This window comes from Mauremys mutica, chromosome 11 (assembly GCF_020497125.1).
Source record: "Mauremys mutica isolate MM-2020 ecotype Southern chromosome 11, ASM2049712v1, whole genome shotgun sequence".
In the NCBI taxonomy this organism is placed as follows: Eukaryota; Metazoa; Chordata; order Testudines; family Geoemydidae; genus Mauremys; species Mauremys mutica.
The window spans coordinates 75,342,371-75,363,237 of NC_059082.1; the positions used below are offsets into that span (position 1 = coordinate 75,342,371).

Consider the following 20,867-nt stretch of genomic DNA (forward strand, 5'->3'; position numbering starts at 1 on the left):
GTGATAACTTTTAGGTGCGTTAAATTAGGGAAGCTCAAACTTTGCCCACCAAAGGTTTACATAATTGACAACTTGTTGGAAGCCCAAGGGCTGCACCGAATTTGCACAAGTGGGAGAGCTTGTAGCTGCCTTCATCTTCACAGGAGGTGCAGCAGGCAGAGATCACAGGTCTCACCATGCAAATTTGCACAGCCGAGATGCCTACCTCCGAGCAGGTCACTTCTAAGTGGCCTCTCTCCCCCAAAGCACAGAACCAAAGCACCAGCCTGCAACAGAAAGAGGCCCTGCTGCACGACCGGTCTTTTCTGTCAGTTCATCTCTAGACACCCGGCATTCCACGATCCACACAAAACTAAATATTTGCACAAAATAAGGTTGCCTAAATTATTTTTTCTCCTTCAAGATGGTTACAAAATCAATAACCAATTCAATAATGATTTTTAGGTTAATACAACTACTAACAAGTTTTCCTACTACCAGTAACTGGTTGGAATATAGTTTTACAGTGCAATGGGTTTCCCATACATCTTTTAAGAGAGCTAAGATTCTTTTTTAATTGTTATACCTATACTCGTCTAGCTTCGTCTGCTTGAGAGGAGAATATGAGCAATCCTTGGCTTCCCATTTGCCACAAATTATTTTGAGTACCTGTTGCTATTGGCACCTGAGCCACAAGCAACAGATCATATTCATGGAAACTGCCTTCTAATCTGATGCCAACTATAATCCCTCAGTCTCTGGCCTGGTTTACAGAGGGGAAGTTGTATAGCATTTTTGTAGGCTTGCCATTGCTGCTTGACTGACAGCCCTTCAGCTCAGATGCCACATACAAACTCTCCTGCTGACTCCAGTCCAGTGCAGAGGGGGAAGTTTTGTTTGCTATTAGAATGCAAATGAATATGTGAGAGAGAGCCACCCACAGGGATAAACAATTTAGTTCCGTTAGGAAATATTTGCCCCCCGAAAGAGACATGGAAAAGTCCCAGAGAAGGGAGCAGAGCTGTCCCAGTAGGCAATGCAGGGGCGAGGGACTTGGCAGAGAGTTGCTTTAAGGCAGTATGAATAGATCACTCAGTGAATGAGACTGAACAGAGAGGCCGTTCAGCCTGGATGGATGAACTCCAAATACTCTGGGCCCTTCTGCCTGGATCCATACTCTGCATTTATAGCAAGCCTTTCACATGCGCCTCGAGGTGCTCCACAGAGGCTGGTACTGCCCAGATCTTACAAACAGGGAAACTGAGGCATGGAAGTTAAGCAGCTTGACCGCGGATGAAGAGCAGGTCCGTGGCAGAGTGGGGACTAGAGGTCAGGTCTCCCTCGCCCCCACCGTGTTGCTCCCCGTGGATTGGATCCCGGTGGCCCCCTGCACGCAGCGCCGCGATGGGGGGAGAAGGGGGCGCGGAGAGTCGTTCCCGTGTGTGACAACGCCGGTGACCGGGCAGAGTTCGCCCCTGCGGCGCGCCCCGAGAGCCCGGGGCTGGGGCCGAACCTCGCTCGGGGCTCCTGGCACCGGCGGGGGGAGCCGAGCGGCCAGCGCGGGGCTCGGGGGGGGCCGCGGCTGGACCGAGCGGCGCCTGCGCTGCGGCCCCGCTGGCCGGACCCCCGGCCGGCTTCTCGCGAGAGGCGGCGGCTCAGGGGGAGGAGTCGGGGCTGCCGCCGCTGGAGGCTCCGCTGGCCGAGCGGCTCCGGGCGGAGGTGAGCGCGGGACCCGGGGGCGGGGGCTCCGGCCGGGCGCTGGGATGGAGCCGTGACTCCCTAGCCAGGTGCGAGGGGTCCGCAGCGTCCCACTCCCCTCCGGGCACAGCTGGCCAGGGGTGCTGGGTTCCCCCCTCCATCCCCGGGGTGTAACGGCCCCTCCCCTCCGGGCACAGCTGGCCAGGGGTGCTGGGTTCCCCTCCCCATCCCCGGGGTGTAACGGCCCCTCCCCTCCGGGCACAGCTGGCCAGCGGTGCTGGGTTCCCCCCTCCATCCCCGGGGTGTAACGGCCCCTCCCCTCCGGGCACAGCTGGCCAGCGGTGCTGGGTTCCCCCCTCCATCCCCGGGGTACAACGGCCCCTCCCTTCCGGGCACAGCTGGCCAGGGGTGCTGGGTTCCCCTCTCCATCCCCGGGGTGCAACGGCCCCTCCCTTCCGGGCACAGCTGGCCAGGGGTGCTGGGTTCCCCTCTCCATCCCTGGGGTGTAACGGCCCCTCCCTTCCGGGCACAGCTGGCCAGGGGTGCTGGCTTCCCCCCTCTATCCCCGGGGTGCAACGGCCCCTCCCCTCCGGGCACAGCTGGCCAGGGGTGCTGGGTTCCCCTCTCCATCCCCGGGGTGCAACGGCCTCTCCCTTCCGGGCACAGCTGGCCAGGGGTGCCGGGTTCCCCTCTCCATCCCCGGGGTGCCGGGTTCCCCTCTCCATCCCCGGGGTGCAACGGCCCCTCCCCTCCGGGCACAGCTGGCCTGGGGTGCTGGGTTCCCCTCTCCATCCCTGGGGTGTAACGGCCCCTCCCTTCCGGGCACAGCTGGCCAGGGGTGCTGGGTTCCCCCCTCTATCCCCGGGGTGCAACGGCCCCTCCCCTCCGGGCACAGCTGGCCAGGGGTGCTGGGTTCCCCTCTCCATCCCCGGGGTGCCGGGTTCCCCTCTCCATCCCCGGGGTGCAACGGCCCCTCCCCTCCGGGCACAGCTGGCCTGGGGTGCTGGGTTCCCCTCTCCATCCCTGGGGTGTAACGGCCCCTCCCTTCCGGGCACAGCTGGCCAGGGGTGCTGGGTTCCCCCCTCTATCCCCGGGGTGCAACGGCCCCTCCCCTCCGGACACAGCTGGCCAGGGGTGCTGGGTTCCCCCTCCATCCCCGGGGTGCAACGGCCCCGCCCCTCCGGGCACAGCTGGCCAGGGGTGCTGGGTTCCCCCCTCCATCCCCGGGGTGCAACGGCCCCGCCCTTCCGGGCACAGCTGGCCAGGGGTGCTGGCTTCCCCTCTCCATCCCCGGGGTGCAACGGCCCCTCCCTTCCGGACACAGCTGGCCAGGGGTGCTGGGTTCCCCTCTCCATCCCCGGGGTGCAACGGCCTCTCCCTTCCGGGCACAGCTGGCCAGGGGTGCTGGGTTCCCCTCTCCATCCCCGGGGTGCAACGGCCCCTCCCTTCCGGGCACAGCTGGCCAGGGGTGCTGGGTTCCCCTCTCCATCCCCGGGGTGCAACGGCCCCTCCCCTCCGGGCACAGCTGGCCAGGGGTGCTGGGTTCCCCCCTCCATCCCCGGGGTGCAACGGCCCAGCCCCTCCGGGCACAGCTGGCCAGGGGTGCTGGGTTCCCCCCTCCATCCCCGGGGTGCAACGGCCCCTCCCTTCCGGGCACAGCTGGCCAGGGGTGCTGGGTTCCCCTCTCCATCCCCGGGGTGCAACGGCCCCTCCCTTCTGGACACAGCTGGCCAGGGGTGCTGGGTTCCCCTCTCCATCCCTGGGGTGCAACGGCCCCTCCCTTCCGGGCACAGCTGGCCAGGGGTGCTGGCTTCCCCTCTCCATCCCCGGGGTGCAACGGCTCCTCCCTTCCGGGCACAGCTGGCCAGGGGTGCTGGGTTCCCCTCTCCATCCCCGGGGTGCAACGGCCCCTCCCCTCCGGACACAGCTGGCCAGGAGTGCTGGGTTCCCCTCTCCATCCCCGGGGTGCAACGGCCCCTCCCTTCCGGGCACAGCTGGCCAGGGGTGCTGGGTTCCCCTCTCCATCCCCGGGGTGCAACGGCCCCTCCCCTCCGGACACAGCTGGCCAGCGGTGCTGGCTTCCCCTCTCCATCCCCGGGGTGCAACGGCCCCTCCCTTCCGGGCACAGCTGGCCAGCGGTGCTGGGTTCCCCCGTCCATCCCTGGGGTGCAATGGCCCCTCCCTTCCGGGCACACTTGGCCAACGGTATGTGGTTTGCCCCTTCCACCAGGGCACCCCTGGAGTGCAGCACACCTGACCCTCTCCTCTAGGCACAGCTGGCCATCAGTGCTGCTGACCCCAGGTTTATTTCCCTGCATTTAATGCTGGGTCGGTTTTGTTAATGTGAATACTAATAGTGAAGCTCAGACGGACCAGTTCAGTTCCTCCTCCAGCTGCCCAGCTTCCTGTCATTGATCTTGGTGGCCCGCGTATGTGCAGAGGGATGGCAGTGCGGGGGTGACTTGTTGTGCCTGCAGCTGCACTCAAGGCAGAAAGCCAGGTGCTGTGGGTGAGGCTTTCAGAGGGCTCTGTGTAGCCCAGGGTGCCCCTGGGAAAGCACAGAACGGGCTAGGAATGCTGCCGGCCACGGTTCCAGGGGACTCTCGGCAGCATCGTAGCCTAAGTCCAGCCAGGGCTCCTGATATTACCTGACAGAGAGTCGGGAGGGAGATAGTGCTGTGGATATCAAGGGTGCTGGAAACAGCTGGCTGCCAGGAATGGGGGCCATGGGGAGTCTCTGTTGATCTCTGTCAAACCCAGATGTTGGAATTTGGTAGCGTTAAAGCAGCTTTTACACTTGTGACTGGACTTTGCTTGATACAGATATGGGTGCGAGGTGGGTGATTTTCCCTTTGTGTAGTCCAGCTGTACTTTATCACTTTGGACCTGCTATATTCCCCACCCCTTCGTGTGTATTCATCCATTTGCCTTTTTCCTTCTGTGCTTGGATCTGAACGAAAATCAGTGGAAGCTAGAAATAGAAGCAAGATTGCAGAGTAATAGCTGGGAAGGAGTGGAAGTGCCTACGTGGAGACTGGGTTTTATGTTTTGTCCTTGATGGGAAAGGCCCTAGTCTTATGATGTGGGAATCTATGGCCCTGATTCTAGCCCAATCTAATCTTTGGGCTTGATTCGCCGCTCATTAGACTGCTGTAAATCAAGTGACTCAGCTGAAGTCAGTGAAGTTACTCTGGTTCCAAACCGGTGTGGAGACACTCTGTATTTATACTGCAACCATCAAAGAGTTAGCTCAGTGCCTCACTACCCTATATCAGGCTGATGAAATGAGACATTTGCAAGTCTGGCTACAGTTGGGACAACAGATCTGTAATATTAGGTTTTTAAATAACTGCATGGGTTTAGCATGGAAATTTAGAAGGGAGCAGAAATCTGATAAAAGATAATCTGTATCGACTGCTATTTGTAGTAGGTCATGTATCTTCTTTTCATGCATTTAGGCCCTGGATGATGAGACCTTTATGTAGCCCACCCCTTCACCAGTGGATCAGCAGCAGGTATGCTATGCCTAAAAGGGCTGGTAAATCCTTTTGAAGTTGTAATTCTCTTCTGTGGCTAAGTCCTAGAGCAGAGGTTCTCAAACTGTGGTCTGCAGCCCACCAGTGGAAAGTTCCCTCTAAGGTGCGCTCCTGGGCGGCCGCACACAAGAAAATGAAGGGCCATCTGCCTAATTAGTGGAGCCACGTAGGCTTGGCTCCACTAATTAGATGCCTGGACCCTGGAGAAGATGTGCAGGTAAGGGTGAGGTGGTGGCCTTGGGGGGAATAGGGGGTAGGTGGGAAGGGGCAGTGGGGTGAGAAGAGGGGGTGGGGGGCATTTGGGATCTGTAGGGCTGCAGCGGCCAGAGAAAGTGGCGACTTTCCCCAGCTCCAGGGCTGCTGGGGAGAGACGGCCCTCCTTCCCAGCCCCAGCTCAGGGCTGCCGGAGAGAGGGAGAGACACCCCCCTCCATCCTAGTCCCAGTGAGGGGGCTGTTGGAGAGAGGGAGAGACCCCCCTCCATCCTAGTCCCAGCTTGGGGGCTGCTGTGGTGGGGAAGAGAGAGAGAGAGACGTCCCCCCCCGCCCCTTCCCTGCTCAGGGGCTGCTGTGGCAGGGTAGAGAGAGCACATCAATCGCATTAGAAAGGTAAGACTACTGATATTAAAATGAGAGTTGTGTGCTTTTATTTGTAGAACAAAAAAAGTTTATTATTAAGGGTTTTTTTTATATAGCGCTTTTATCCAAAGCTAACGGTACAAACAGCATTTGGAAAGTTCATTAAGTGGTCCGCTGAAACCCTCAGCAATTTTCAAGTGGTCTGTGGAAAAAAAAGTTTGAGAACCACTGTCCTAGAGGATACTTGAGTGGTGCAGTCATCTTCCTCCATAGTCCCAGCCCTGGCTGGCTGGGACGTGTGGGAACTCTGCACTTTCATGTGCAGCCGAATAACGTGTTTGTTTCAATACACGGTGTAATGGGTTTTGTAACTCAGTTGTGTGTTTCCTATATTAGCCCAGGTCATTTCCATGGCTTTGGAAACTGGCAGTCCCTAATTGGTCTTCACAAGTTTGTGGTGTGGTGACTGGATGGGGAAATCCCCACTCTGGTGTTTTTATGCTTTTCTTTTTCTCTCTGACTCTTAGGGTTATAATTTTAAAATAGCCCATTTGACATTTTAAAAAGTTTTCACTCTTGAGTTGGGACAGGGTATTAAATAGCCTGAGGTCTGTGCCCCCTCTCCTGGGCTCTAAAGACCAGAGAACAGCAGACTTTGATCAGATACGACAGAAAGAAAAATGGTAAATGACCATTTTCCTGGGAAATCTTTGTTTCATAAACATGTGGGCTGCTGCAAGCTAGTGTTGCCATCAGAACTTGCCCTTTGCTAACCCACTTAACTACTAAGCTATAAAGCTACTAAGCTATAAAGCAATTTATTAATTGCACTGAAGCCCAATAGGCAACGTTTCAGTACGGAGTAAAATATCGCAGCTGTAAATTATAAATGCTAAAGCTATAAACACTTGAAAATTGGCCTTACAAAAGGGGTTTCTAGTGTAAACTCAGACAATATGAATTGCAGCCTTCTGCAACCCCCCCAGGTATATAGCCCACACTGTGCTAAGATGCAATAGCAAAAAAACTTACTACATGACCCCAGGAGTGGGGACTGAAGCCTGAGCCCACCCAATCCCTGCCACTCTGGGGGAGCGGGGGAAAAGCCCCACTGCCCCGGGGGGGGAGGGGTAAAAGCTGAAGCCCAAGGGCTTCAGCCACAGACGGGGGCCTGTAATCTCAGCCCCAAGGCTGAAGCCCTTCAGCTTCGGCCCAGACATTGGGCTTTGGCTTTGGCCCCTGGCCCCAGCAAGTCTAAGCCAGCCCTGGCGACCCCATTAAAACAGGGTTGCGACCCACTTTGAGGTCCCAGCCCACAGTTTGAGAACGGCTGCACTAGCGTAAGCCCGATCTGTGTCTGCACTAGGGGTTTGTATCAGTGTGACTGCGCTGATGTAGTTACACTGATGCAAATGTATCTTGTCTAGACAGGCCTTTGCATTTTTGCAGTGTGGGGGAGAAGCAGTTTATTTTGAATGTTGGGAAAATAAGCAAAATTCTTTCTTGGTTTTGGCTAAATCAGCACAGTCCTGGTCTGACTCTGATGTCAGAATGTGCTGAGCTTCCCCTCTTGGAGAAAGCAGATCCTCAGCACTGAGTTGGTCTCAAACGTTTTATACCATATATTGAAATAAAAACCTGAAATGCGCTTGACTAAACGTATCCCGCTGGAGGTTTGGAGATTTATGAGTCAGGGGGCTGGATGGCTCAGGTGACGGACAGCAGAGTTCCCTGGCAGTCATGAGGGAAAAATGTGGTAAGTCTTGGCAAAAAAATGCAAGCGACAATTTTTCTAAAGTCTCGTGTCCTGTTATATTGTGCAAGTCCCTTCCCCCCGCCAAAAAAAAAAGTTAAAGGACCAGGAACAGAAGAAAATGGGTCTGATAGCAACAGCTCTTAAGCCTCATTGATGAGGGCCTGGTCTGCATCTTCAGCTTCTCTGGAGGGGGAAGTGTAACCAGAAGCCCTAGGAGTGGGGAAGAGGGGGTCCTGGAATCCATTGCAATAATAATCACTGGAGTCAGTGGACCTGTTTCTCCAGCCCAAGAACTGGGTGAACACACACCCACCCACACATACATTAACAGAGCAAGTCTGAGCAGACCGGGTCAATCAGCACTGTCAAGCTGACCCCTTATATCAGGGGTCCCCAACCTTTTCAGGACCAGGGACCGGTCAGGAGCGCTCGTCCCGCGGCTCAGCTGGACCGCCCGCAGGCGTGCCTGCGGGAGGTCCACCGGCTCCGGTTGAGCTGCCGCAGGCATGACTGCGGACGGTTCGCTGGTCGCGCGGCTCAGATGGACCGCCCGCAGGCACGCCTGTGGCAGCTCAACCGGAGCCGGTGGACCTCCCGCCGGCGTGCCTGCGGGCGGTCCAGCTGAGCCGCGGGAGCAGCGGACCTCCCGCAGGCATGACTGCGGAGGGAGCGCTCGTCCCGCGGCTCGGGTAGACCTCCCGCAGGCACGCCTGCGGGAGGTCCACTGGGTCGGTTCGCGGCCCAGTTTCTAAGAGGCCGCGGCCCGATACCGGGCCGCGGACCGGGGGTTGGGGACCCCTGCCTTATATGACCCTGGACTCACTGGGCTGGATGAAGCAGCACTTTCAAGCTGACTCTCCTTATATGCCCCTGGGCTCCATGGACTGGGTCAAGCAGCACTTTCAAGCTGTTACCCTTATGTGTCCCAGATTCAGCACGGCCCTATCCCCACTCTCACATCACAATTGTACTGGCAGTAACCTACTTGATGAGCAAACCCCACAGTATTTTGGGCACTGCAGGGATCTTTAGCTTAGGTAAAAGAAGCGTTGCTGCAGAGTGAATGGGGGAAGCTAAAAACACAAAAGAGTAAGGTTCAGCAAGAGAGAGAGAAGCAACCAGCTTAACCATACAAGTTATTTATTGAATACTGGTGATAACTACACAAGGAGGCTAAACCAACATAACCTACATTATTAAAGGTTAATACCTAAGGTAGAAAGGAAAAATGAAAAGAGAGAGAGAGAGAGAGAAGGGGATCTCACCACTCCCTGAAGCTTTTTTGAACTGGTCGGGGTTCCCAGATGATGCTGGTAGCTGAGAGTCCTGAGGGCAGGAGGCAGGCAGAGTCCCCAGCACGATCAGTCAGGAGAGTACGGAGTCCTAGTGGAACTGATGCAGAGTTTGGATCTAAGCATCAGAACCCTGACTGGAGGGTGAGTAGGGATTTTTGTAGAGAAAATACAATTGTTCAAGGGAGAACAATAGATTTGTTTATAGGCAAGGCTGATAACTCAAGGGTTTTCTTTAGACTAGACAAAAGGAGCTGATCACTCTTGGCTATGTGTGGTGTTTTCTTCCAGGGAGCTCACAATGCAACTAGGCGGCTTCACTATTTGGATATCAATTAAGGATTCATTACTAGAATTGGTCTGATAATTGCTGAGCTGGGTGTGTGCAGACATAGGTTCATTAGCATCTGGAGCAGCGATTCCCATGATGCAGTGCTTCCCTGCTTTTTCTGGTCCCAGAATTCAGTGTGGTTCTTGGTTCTCCATTCCGTATGCAAATTGAGATGTCTTCCTGTTCCATCTTTCATGCAGATAAGGCTGGGGGAGTTGTCTCTGCTCTCCATTCTGTATGCTAATGGGGATGTCTTAATCTTGTCACCCTTGTCAGGAGGGGTCTCCCAACACCCTTCACTGCTCTCTGCAAGTTTTTTCCTCTGATGGGTTTTGGTTTAAGCAGAGACTGGGGGGTGGAGGGGAAGTCTTTCATGAGTCAGGCTGGATACTGCACCCTGGTTCCCCAAGAACACAGAGGTGTCTGGTATCACCTATGACAAACACCCTGGCTCTATGCCAGAGGTTAGGAGCCACTGTCTCTGGTGGTTACTGTGACATCTGTGCCTGTTGTCACCTGAGATAAATAGCCATGCTTACTAATGAGAGGGAGAGCCAGTCACTGGTTCCAATCCAGGCCAGGTCAGTCATAGCTAAAAGTTATTACCATCCCAATGGCTGTTAACTGGCCTGTATGAAATGAGTGTGGTGCTTAGCCCGGGTCCCACTTGGCAGGCATCGACGTCACAAATACCACCACCTTAATTGGCATTGAAGGGTATTCTTGCTGGCATTCCCAGCTTTGAGACCAAGGGCTGCATGTGCCATATAGTGCGAACTCCCTACTCACCTGTAGAGGTTGTCTCTTCAGGTTATGGCTCAGGCACCCGGCTCAGACCCCTGTTCTCTGTGTATATATATAGATACCTTTAGTCTCCAATGCTTTCAGCCTGGCATCTTTTATTAGTACTAAAATCACACTGACACTGAAAAAGAGAGAAAATAACAATTGACAGAATGTGTTTGTTTTTCCCCCTGCATTAGTTGGCTTAGTTTAACTAAGTCCCATTAAGGGTTTCTGATAGAAATCCCGTCAGTGAATATGGCACTGACCGAGTTAACAGGAGAGGATTTGGTTTGATCCTCCGCTGATCATTGGTATGTATCTTGGAAAATCAATCTGTGTTCTGGCAGATGGTGTGCTGTACCCTGGAAAGCAGGCTTGAGCCCTTGGGGTGGGCTCGGTAAAGCTGCATGGATTCAATGGCTTTCAAAATGAACATCCTTCCAATGATCAGAGGCCTGCGAGTGTTTGCTACAATGCTAAACGCTGCGTTTTGGTAAGGCTAACACGTCCGTTACTTGAGAAAGGGCGTCTTGGCGTGGGAGATTTCACACTAGTGCTGGCAGGCTGCTGTGTCTGCACCATGTTATGGAGGGTGATTGGGGTAGCGTTTGCAAGTGAACGATTCTCTTTGAAACATTATTATTATTATTATTTAATTGCATCCCAGTAGCATCTAATGCTTCCAGCCAGAATTGGGGGAACCCACTATTCTGGGCACTGTACACACCCAGAATAGAAAACAGTCCCTTCTGCAAAGAATTCACAGACCTACCAGGCTGACAGATACAGACAAACAACAAAAAAGCAATTTGCCAAGCAGCAGCATTCCAAATCTCCCATGAATGGGCTGAGACTGCGAGCCTAAGTATTGGCATATAAACATCCGCGTAGTGGCATTGGAACAATTTGTATAGGGGGGGTGCTGAGAGCCATTGAACCAAACTGTAAACCCTGTATAGGATGGAAACCACTTCAAGCCAGGGCGTGCTGCCATGCGCCCTGCATATACACACACGTTACCGTTTACCCCTTTGCATCTTCCTAGGCATCTCTTAGATCCAGTCAGCCCTCGTCTTAACTGACCTCGCCTAGAGAATTATTGCTGAGTAATACCTGCTTTCTTACTCCTCAGAATGGAATGTATTCTATCCTCTTCCAATCCCTGCTGACGTACAGAACAAGAGGCTGAGTCCAAGACCCATATCTCAATGCTTGGTGCTGCAGTGCAAAGCGATAGATCACCAGCCACTCTTGGTCGTTGGCCCTTTCATACCTCATCAGTGCAAGCAAATGCATTAAATAAAAATCCCTAAATTGAGCATTTTAAGTGTTTTTGGACAAACTGAGCTGAAACGCTGATTCAAAGCCCTAATCTTTCACTGCTCTTCTGTTTATTAGCACGTATTTAGCCTAGTCCTAATGGGGTAGCCTAGTGGTTAGATCCAGGGGCTAGGTAATGGGATTCCTGCGTTCTAATCCCATTCTGTCACGGACCCACTGTGCCACCTGGGCCTGTGTGTACTTCAGAGGTGCTGGGCACCTACCACCCCACTTGAAGTCAGTGAGAGCGTGGGTGCTTCGCATCTCTGAAAATCCAGTCTCTTTCCTGGCTTTGAAATGGTCTTCCCAGAGAGGGTCTAGTTAAAGCTGGAGAAGTACTTTGAGAGCCCTGGGTGGGGTGGGGTCAAAATGCTAATTGGGATGATTAGGACAGTGCTCAGAGAGCAGGGATGAGTTTGTGGGTGTTTGGATGGCTACTTTGGCCCCTTACAGAAGGGGGAGCCCCATTTGAACCTGGATCTGAACTTCCCCACAGCTTGGGAATGTTCCGACCTGGGGATTTCAGTTCAGCCCCATCTCGGTTACTAGGAAGAGGATTCCCTTTGGGGAGGGATCATCCAGCTTTACAGCCACAATCTGCCATTGGTGCAGCATTAAGCAGGTGTGCTGCAGCAGAGGGCCTGGTCTGTAGTCTGTCTACATTGCAATGCATTTGTGGGGGTACAAACCCAAGTTGATCAGTGATCTAAAAATCAAAAGAGTCCTACAAAAAGTGGAAACTAGGGCAAATTACAAAGGATGAATATAAACAAATAAGTATTTAGGGACAAAATTAGAAAGACCAAGGCACAAAATGAGATCAAACTAGCTAGAGACATTAAAGGTTTCAAGAAAACACTCTACAAATACGTTAGAAGCAAGAGGAAGACCAAGGACAAGGTAGACCCGTTACTCAATAAGTGTGTGGGGGGAAATAATAACAGAAAATGTGGAAATGGCAGAGGTGCTTAATGCCTTTTTGTTTCGGTTTTCACCAAGAAGGTTGGTGGTGATTGGACGTCTAGCATGGTGAATGCCAGTGAAAATGAGGTAGGATCAGAAGAGGCTAAAATAGGGAAAGAACAAGTTAAAAATTACTTGGACAAATTAGATGTCTTCAAGTCAGCAGGGCCTGATGAAATGCATCCTAGAATACTCAAGGAGCTGACTGAGGAGCTCTCTGAGCCGTTAGCGATTATCTTTGAAAAGTCATGGAAGACGGGAGAGATTCCAGAAGACTGGAAAAGGGCAAATATAGTGTCCATCTATAAAAAAAGGAAAATAAGGACAAGCCAGGGAATTACAGACCAGTCAGCTTAACTTCTGTACCCGGAAAGACAATGGCGCAAATAATTAAGCCATCAATTTGCAAACATCTAGAAGATAATAAGGTGATAAGTAACAGTCACATGGATTTGTCAAAAACAAATTGTGTCAAACCAACCTGATAGCTTTCTTTGATGGGGTAACAAGCCTGGTGGATTGGGGGGAGCGATAGACGTGGTATATCTTGACTTTAGTAAAGCTTTTGATACTGTCTCGCATGACCTTCTCATAAACAAACTAGGGAAATACAACCTAGATGGAGCTACTATAAGGTGGGTGCAAAACTGGTTGGAAAACCGTTCCCAGAGAGTAGTTATCAGTGGTTCACAGTCATGCTGGAAGGGCATAATGAGTGGAGTCCCGCAGGGATCGGTTCTGGGTCTGGTTCTGTTCAATATCTTCATCAATGATTTAGATAATGACATAGAGAGTATACTTATAAAGTTTGCGGACGATACCAAGCTGGGAGGGGTTGCAAGTGCTTTGGAGGATAGGATTATAATTCAAAATGATCTGGACAAACTGCAGAAATGGTCTGAAGTAAATAGGATGAAATTCAATAAGGACAAATGTAAAGTACTCCATTTAGGAAGGAACAATCAGTTGCACACACATAAAATGGGAAATGACTGCCTAGGAAGGAGTATGCGGAAAGGGATCTGGGGGTCAGCGTGGATCACAAGCTAAATATGAGTCAACAGTGCAACACTGTTGCAAAAAAAAAGTGATCATTCTAGGATGTATTAGCAGGAGTGTTGTAAACAAGATATGAAAAGTGATTCTTCCGCTCCACTCTGTGCTGATTAGGCCTCAACTGGAGTATTGTGTCCAGTTCTGGGCACCACTATTTCAGGAAGGATGTGGACAAATTGGAGAGAGTCCAGAAAAGAGCAACAAATTATTAAAGGTCTAGAAAACATGACCGAGGAGGGAAGATTGAAAAAATTGGGTTTGTTTAGTTTGGAAAAGAGAAGACTGAGAGGGGACATGATAACAGTTTTCAAGTATGTAAAAGGTTGTTACAAGAAGGAGGAAGAAAAATTGTTTTTCTTAACCTCTGAAGATAGGGCAAGAAGCAATGGGCTTAAATTGCAGCAAGGGAGGTTTAGGTTGGACATTAGGAAAACTTCCAAACTGTCAGTGTGGTTAAGCACTGGAATAAATGGCCTAGGGAGGTTGTGGAGTCTCCATCATTGGAGATTTTTAAGAGCAGGTTGGACAAACACCTGTCAGGGATGGGCTAGATAATACTTAGTCCTGCCATGAGTGCAGGAGACTGGACTAGATGACCTCGCGAGGTCCCTTCCAGTTCTATGATTCTGTGATGCTTTGGCTCGCATGTGGGAAAGAGGGAAGTGTGATTGTCTCCAGGGCACATGTACCCAGAGCTGTGTTACTGGACTTTGTTGTGGAGTTTTCCCTCTGCGCCATTTTTGTTTAGTTTACAACCGGGGGAGGGGTTTGGTTGCTGTGTTTTGTTTATCCTGATTCATCTGGATGGAGTGCAGTGTCTCAAAGCAGATGCTGACCCCATGCTAACTTTGCATGCCAATAATCCAACGGCCTTGCTCTTGGCTTCTTTAGATTCTTCCCTTCCCTGCAAATTTCCCATATGTAGAGAAAATTCACTACCGATGATTTCAGAGTTTGTCTAACCCATCCCAGTCTCCGTGCCCATTGGGTGTGGTGCAGCACACGAGGTTCCATGAAGAATCCCCTCCTAGCCATGAATCCCAATACGCTTCAGATGTTGTACTGTTGCCGGGCGCTGCTCGGATTTGGCCGGTGCTCTTTATTTTTAATGTCTCTCCCTTTACGACGTGGAATTGTTGCTGCCCTGAGAGGCCATGTGTGTGTGAACTGGCTGGCAAACAGCCTCAGCATTTTGGGAGGAAAGAACCCCAGCGCTGGTTTTGAAAAGGCTCCTTTCAGAGCTACTTAATGTGCACGAATGGTTTTGTTTTCATAACTGATGTGGATATGGTTTGTTTTGAGGCTGTTAAACGGAATGGAGATGTCAGCAGAAAGGGCTGCTTTTGGGTTTTAGGGGGGGTTGGTTTTTTAATTGGTGCTTTTCTCTGTTGATAGTCTAAATGCTCCTCGGGAGTGCGATTGTGCAGTTAACACCTTTTTATTCACCTTCCTAAGTAACATCTCATCCAAGAGAGAGGTTTTAAAATAGAAAAATGATTCTTTCTCTGAAAATACTGGGAACCTTCTAACCACTCTAATGTGTTGCACTTCCCTGGCCCCTGCCTGCCATCCATCCAATGAACTCAAAGGGCTTTACAAAGATTAATGAACTAAACAGCATAATTACCCTGTCATAATACTCACCTACACTGTACCTATTTTACAGGTGGGGAAACTGAGACAGGGAGGCCAAGACCAACATTTTCAAAAGTGGTCACTTATTTTGGGTAGGTCAGTTTTTGGGAGCCCAACAAGAGGCCGGTTTCCACAAGTGCTGAGTGCCTACAGCGCCCGTTGGAAGTCAGTGGGCACTGAGAGCGCTCAAGGTGCCTTGAGTTGAGCTTCTAAAATCAGAGGCCACTTTTGAAAATTTGGCTGCAAGTGACTGGCCCAAGTTCCCTCAGGGAGCTGGGAATAGACTCTGGATCTCCAGACTCCTGGCCTTCTGCTTTAACTGCAAGACCATTTTTCCCTTGGCTGCTGAGCCAAGCAACGTGCATTGCTATCCTGCTGGCTGCCAACATGACTCTGCTCAGTTACCTTCCAAATTGTTTTCTTTGTCCATGTGCATGTAGTGCTATCAATATCAATGCGGGTGACGCATCACGTGTATTTTGCAGGAAGTTAACTTGTGCACAAATGCTCACAGCGTTACCGCTACTTGTAAGCTCTTTGGGGCAGGGATCATCTATTTTGTTCAGCGTTTGTGCAGCACCTACTACCATGGGCTCCTTGCCATGACTAGGGCTCCTAGGTGCTACAGCAATTGAAAGAATAATACTAATTGCTTGGGGTTTATGAATTGAATTTCCAAATGTCACCAACTTAGTCCCAGCTTAGTTATTTGAACTGTTGTCCTGCCCTCACTAGTCTGAGTTGACCTTCATGAAAGGAGCACTGTCTAAGATGCTTCTAAGGTCCTTTAAGGAGCAGAGAGAGTGGCTGAATAGTCTTGATATACTGCAAGAGGGCAAGGAGAAGAATTATTTGGAGTTGATTGGGGGGGGAGGGGGAATCAGGAGCGATGACCTTTGAACGATGCTAATCCCCAAAACCTTGGTTTTGTTTACAGAAAATAAATAGAATTTTAGGGGGTGGGGGAAAATCATGAAACTTCAAAGTAAATAAATACATCGGTTTCAGTGCAAACAGTTTGGGTTTTGTGAGAGCTGAATGCTGCAGAATCCGGCTCCTGCATCACAACTAAGACGTGAAATTGACAATAAACAGAGCTGGCCAGTTTCCCCATCCATGCTGAGTGAGGTGCAAAAAGGCAACTCAGTGTCTCTCTCCCCTCTTGTGTATTATTATTGATTATTTGTATTACAGTAGCGTCTAGAGGCCCCAAGTGAGAGAGGCCCATTTGTGCTAGGCACTGTACAATCCCATTATAAGAGAGAGCTCCTGCTGTAATGATTCTGTAGTCAAAACAGACAGAAAGTTGACGGGAGGGGGAACAGAGGTCCAGGGAGGTGAAGTGACGTGTCAGGGTCACACAGCGGGTCAGTGGCAGAGGTGGGAATAGACCATGGAGAACCTGAGTCCCAGTCCAGTGTCCTGTCCACTGGGCCATGCTGCTCTGACCCGCTGTCTGTTCCTTGCTCCCTCTTACCTTGCATTAAGCCACCGGAGAGGCTTTGCTTGTGGGGCAGTCCTCAGCTCTCAAGCTTTTTCCCCGCTGCGGGTCTGACTAAATGAAGAGCTAAATTGGGGAGGAGCTGAGGGCCACTGCATTCAGCTTGCTTGGCTCCCCAGCCCTCACCTTGCATGGATACCCTGCTTAGAAAAAATGCATCCGTGCTTGGGAGTGGGGTATACAGCTGTTTCCCTTCCACAAACCTCCCTCTGGGACCACATGTGCAGCTAGTGAGGGGAAGTTAGGAAATCTGGGTTCTGTTCCATACTCTGACACAATCTATGGTGACAGACATTGAGCGAGTATTTTAACCTCTGTGCTTCAGTTTCTCTGTCTGTAACTGGATAGCACCGCCTGCCACGGGGCGTGTGAGGCTTAGCTAATATGGCTGGGATGCTATAAGAAATGCAAAATATGTTGGGCCTGACAAGAGGCCCCCCTGCTGAACACATTCCAGAAAACCAGGACAGGTTTCTCTTGGCTGGAGCAACCCGGAAGCTGCATGATCTCAGTAGTCACACAGCCAATGTAAAACCCTGAAGAACGTTAAATAAGATTTTTATCGGGGCCTGGTCCCTTTATAAATTAGAGGCAAGTTTGGATTAAATCATAGGAAAAACTCCTTGTGGCAAAAGCAAATAGACAAGGGAGTAACTGCCAAGAGAGGTCATTGAGTTATCATCCGTGGATACATTCGAACAGAGATTAGATAAGGCATAGCACTGGGCCAACTCACAGTCCATAGAGAGAGAGGAATTTTGACCTCTGATGTCCCCAGCAATGACACCCTTCATGCCCATTCACCTAATAGAATCTCTGTTTTCAACACAGTATTGTGGCTTTAGGGGCATCTGAATGAAGGAGGTCAGACCACATTATGGGATTGCTAACGTCAAGAATTCAAAAATCATGAGGCAGGCCCCCGACATGAATAATATTGGTTTAAAAAATGAGTTTAAATAAATTAATTATGTCTAATTTTTATGTTCTTTCTGCTTTTTGAGACTTAGTGGTTCATGTTTACAAGCTTATCTCATGAGGGCTGGAATCTTATTTTTATTTTTTTGTAATGGAAGTGGAGAGTCTCAAGTACTCACATGACTCTCAGAGCAGGAGTCCTTAAGAAAAACACCGACTGTTGCAACACTCACGATAAAATTGCAGAAGATGACAACTGACTTTGACTCCAACAATCCTCTAATGTAGCCAGAGCCCTCTCTTGGCAGGGCCTGTCCGCACTAACCTGCAGCACCATGCCTAAGAACCCAGTTACTTTCACTTTCTGATCCCCAACCGCCTGCAACCCAGTAAGTAGGGTGGCAGCAACTGGTTATGCTATCGACTTGTATGTCTGATGCTGGGCCACATCAAGGGGGAAGGCCTTTATTTAACCTCATGAGGGCTAGTGGTCTTTGTGTAATTGGGTGAGAACAGGATGTTTCATACAGCACCTGTCATACAAAACCTTATGGTGAGGAGTACGTATGGCCACATGGAAGCCGTTACCCTGCAGGGTCGCTCTACATCAGAGTGCTCAGGAGACTGACTAACTTTGTTTTTTGTACCCTTCCAGGCTCCTTGTCAGCAGCACAATGTGGTATCCCAAGCACCACTGTGTGAGGCTGAGGTGAACTCAGGAGAAAGAGACCACCCTAGCAACAGCCAGGATGACCAGAGCACGGCTGTTCCGCCTCTCGGTGGTGCTGGGTTCCGTCTTCATGATCCTGCTGATCATCGTGTACTGGGACAACGTGGGGACGGCTCATTTCTACCTGCACACGTCCTTCTCCAGGCCTCATGCACCGGGCACTCCACCCACCGCTGCTCAGGATGAAGACCGCGAAGGCTTGTTGGATGTGGATGAGTTTTTAGAGAAGCTACTGAGTTCTGGCCTGAGGCAGAATGGCCCCTTGAACAGAAAGATGGAGCAGGCCCCACTTCAGGGCTCCAGCAGGCCTGTCTTGGGCAACCTGGAGGAGAATGTGAGAGGCTATGACTGGTCCACCCGCATTGCCAGAGTGAGTCTGGACCAGGAGAAGCTGCAGGCTGAGCGGCGGAGGACACTGCGTGAGTTCTGTGCCAATTCCAGCTTCGCCTTCCCCGCTAAGGAACGTTCCTTTGACGACATCCCCAACTACGAGCTGAACCACCTGATCGTGGATGACCGCCACGGCATCATCTATTGCTATGTCCCCAAAGTGGCCTGCACCAACTGGAAGCGGGTGATGATCGTGCTGAGTGAGAGCCTGCTGGATCAGGGTGCCCCCTACCGGGACCCCCTGGACATTCCCCGAGAGCACGTCCACAACTCCAGCACCCACCTGACTTTCAACAAGTTCTGGCGCCGCTACGGAAAGTTCTCCCGCCACCTCATGAAGATCAAGCTGAAGAAATACACCAAGTTCCTCTTTGTACGCGATCCCTTCGTGCGGCTCATCTCTGCCTTCCGCAGCAAGTTTGAGCTGGAGAATGAGGAGTTCTACCGGCGCTTTGCCATACCCATGCTGAAGCTCTACTCCAACCACACCAACCTCCCCACCTCTGTTAGCGAGGCCTTCAGGGCGGGCCTCAAAGTCTCCTTCCCTGACTTCATCCAGTACTTACTGGACCCCCGGACAGAGAAGATGGCCCCTTTCAATGAGCACTGGAGGCAAGTTTACCGCTTGTGCCATCCGTGCCAGATAGACTATGACTTTGTTGGGAAGCTGGAGACCCTCAACGAAGACGCGGCTCATCTGCTGCAGCTTCTCAAGGTGGACAGGCTCCTCCACTTCCCCCCCAGCTACCGGAACAGGACTGCCAGCAGCTGGGAGGAGGACTGGTTTGCCAAAATCCCTCTGGCCTGGAGGCAGCAGCTCTACAAACTTTACGAGGCTGATTTTGTACTCTTTGGCTACCCCAAACCAGAAAATTTGCTTAAAGACTAAAAGCAATTGGAAATGGGGGGAGGGGGGGTTACCAAAAATATTTAAAACTTCACAGTATCCTCCTCTTAATCTCCCAACCCAGGAAGATAAAATTTAGTATATTTTTTCTACTCATCCCCTTCCAAATTTGCAAGAATCCAGGATACTCCAGCCAGCTGAACATCACCAGAAGACCCTCCCCCCTCCCTTTGCAATCAGAAGACGTCCTCGTTCACTCTGTCGGCTGTGTCCTTCGGTCGCTTTTTATTAATACTTTTTTAAAATTAATATATTTAAAATATTTAATACAAATTGCGTGTTGTGGTGAAGGAAGAGGTGGAGTAAAAAACAATGCCCCTGCCCTTATGTGTTGTCTCAGTGCTGTCGTGTGCTGTGGAGGCACCACTTCCAGGAGTGCCCGGGGTTTACAAAACACTGGAGGCTAAACTCAGAGCTGGTGTGTGCAGGCACCGCCCCGTTGATCTTAGGGCACTTGTCCCTGCTTATGCCGGGTCTGAATCTGGCCCCCAGTAGGTTAGATTGAGCATGACGTTGCACAGCTGGAGTGCAAGCAATGACAGACTGGTGCATGGGGACCAAAGCAGGTGACTGGGGAATTGGCAAAGGCAAGTCGGGCAAAGAGAGTGGGTCTGGAAGAGGGGATGGGACGCTTGGTGCCCAAGAGTTAAAAACCCTTTCTTGTTTCAGGAAGAAATTCTCCCTGGGCCTATGTGAGTGTATAGGCATCGGCGGGAGTTTCACCCATAGGAAGTCCAGATCACTTGTAAAGCCTTTTTTCCTCAGCAGTAGCGTGGCAGTTCCGGCAGACTGTGTGCATGGTACGGCTGTGTTAACAGCATCCTGTTCTGTGGTAACCGCGTGGGAGTGGGCTGTTATCTCAGATCTGCCATTGTCAGTGCTCCGAGGCTGTTCTCCTTCTCTCTTTTATGTGGTCGTTCCTACCTCTCCATGTGCTTGTGTGCTGAGCTTGCTCCTGGATGACGCTGTCTGCAGATATCAGCAACCGGGTTTCCAATAAACAAAAAGCAGCTAAACAGAGAACAGCCACCTGGGAGCATCAATCCATCTAAGTCCGGGTGTTTATTTTTAGGGCCAAGCCGCTTGACTCTATCACTGGCCTCTAATTCAACACATGCAATCTCTAGACACGTGACACATTCACAGCCCCAAACTCATTAAGAGAACCTGGAAGGGGGGGCATGGCTGGGATACTTGCTGCCAGATGAGTGTTAAAGCAAAGCAGAGAGGTGTGTTGCCATTGCTCATGCCATGATGGCCTAGTCCCCTGACTCTCTGTTTACACCAAATGATTGATGTGGGTTTAATCATCTGCTTTGATGGACACCGCGGCAGGGAGGGATGCTTGCTTGCCGTGCCAGAGGCCTGTTCCCAAAGAAAATTTATGCTTTTAGAAATATTCTAGTCTCTGGCTGAATCTTTCTTTCATCGCTCTTACTAAATAAGGACTTGGCATCCAGCACTCTGGATAGGCTGGTGAACGTTTTATGGG

At 51.2% G+C, this 20,867-nt stretch overlaps 1 protein-coding gene across 8 annotated transcripts; it reads left to right on the top strand.

The window, feature by feature from the left end:
• Window positions 1–1,079: 1,079 nt before the first annotated feature.
• Window positions 1,080–19,951, top strand: CHST12 (carbohydrate sulfotransferase 12). Of its 8 annotated transcripts, none has more exons than XM_044978724.1 (3): window positions 1,080–1,283; window positions 5,136–5,192; window positions 18,004–19,950. In XM_044978724.1, exon 3 carries the CDS (start codon window positions 18,098–18,100, stop codon window positions 19,355–19,357), a length of 1,260 nt encoding a protein of 419 aa, XP_044834659.1. In that variant the 5' UTR covers window positions 1,080–1,283; window positions 5,136–5,192; window positions 18,004–18,097; the 3' UTR covers window positions 19,358–19,950. The 8 variants fall into 8 exon arrangements, with proteins under 8 accessions (XP_044834659.1, XP_044834658.1, XP_044834663.1 ...); XM_044978723.1 differs by having other exon boundaries at window positions 1,262–1,308; XM_044978721.1 differs by lacking the exon at window positions 1,080–1,283 and adding an exon at window positions 1,646–1,698.
• The last annotated feature ends 916 nt before the right edge of the window (window positions 19,952–20,867 follow it).

What these genes read in the sequence shown, in the direction of transcription:
- CHST12 (XM_044978724.1), top strand. Translation starts at nt 18,098, where the DNA reads ATGACCAGAGCACGGCTGTTCCGCCTCTCGGTGGTGCTGGGTTCCGTC.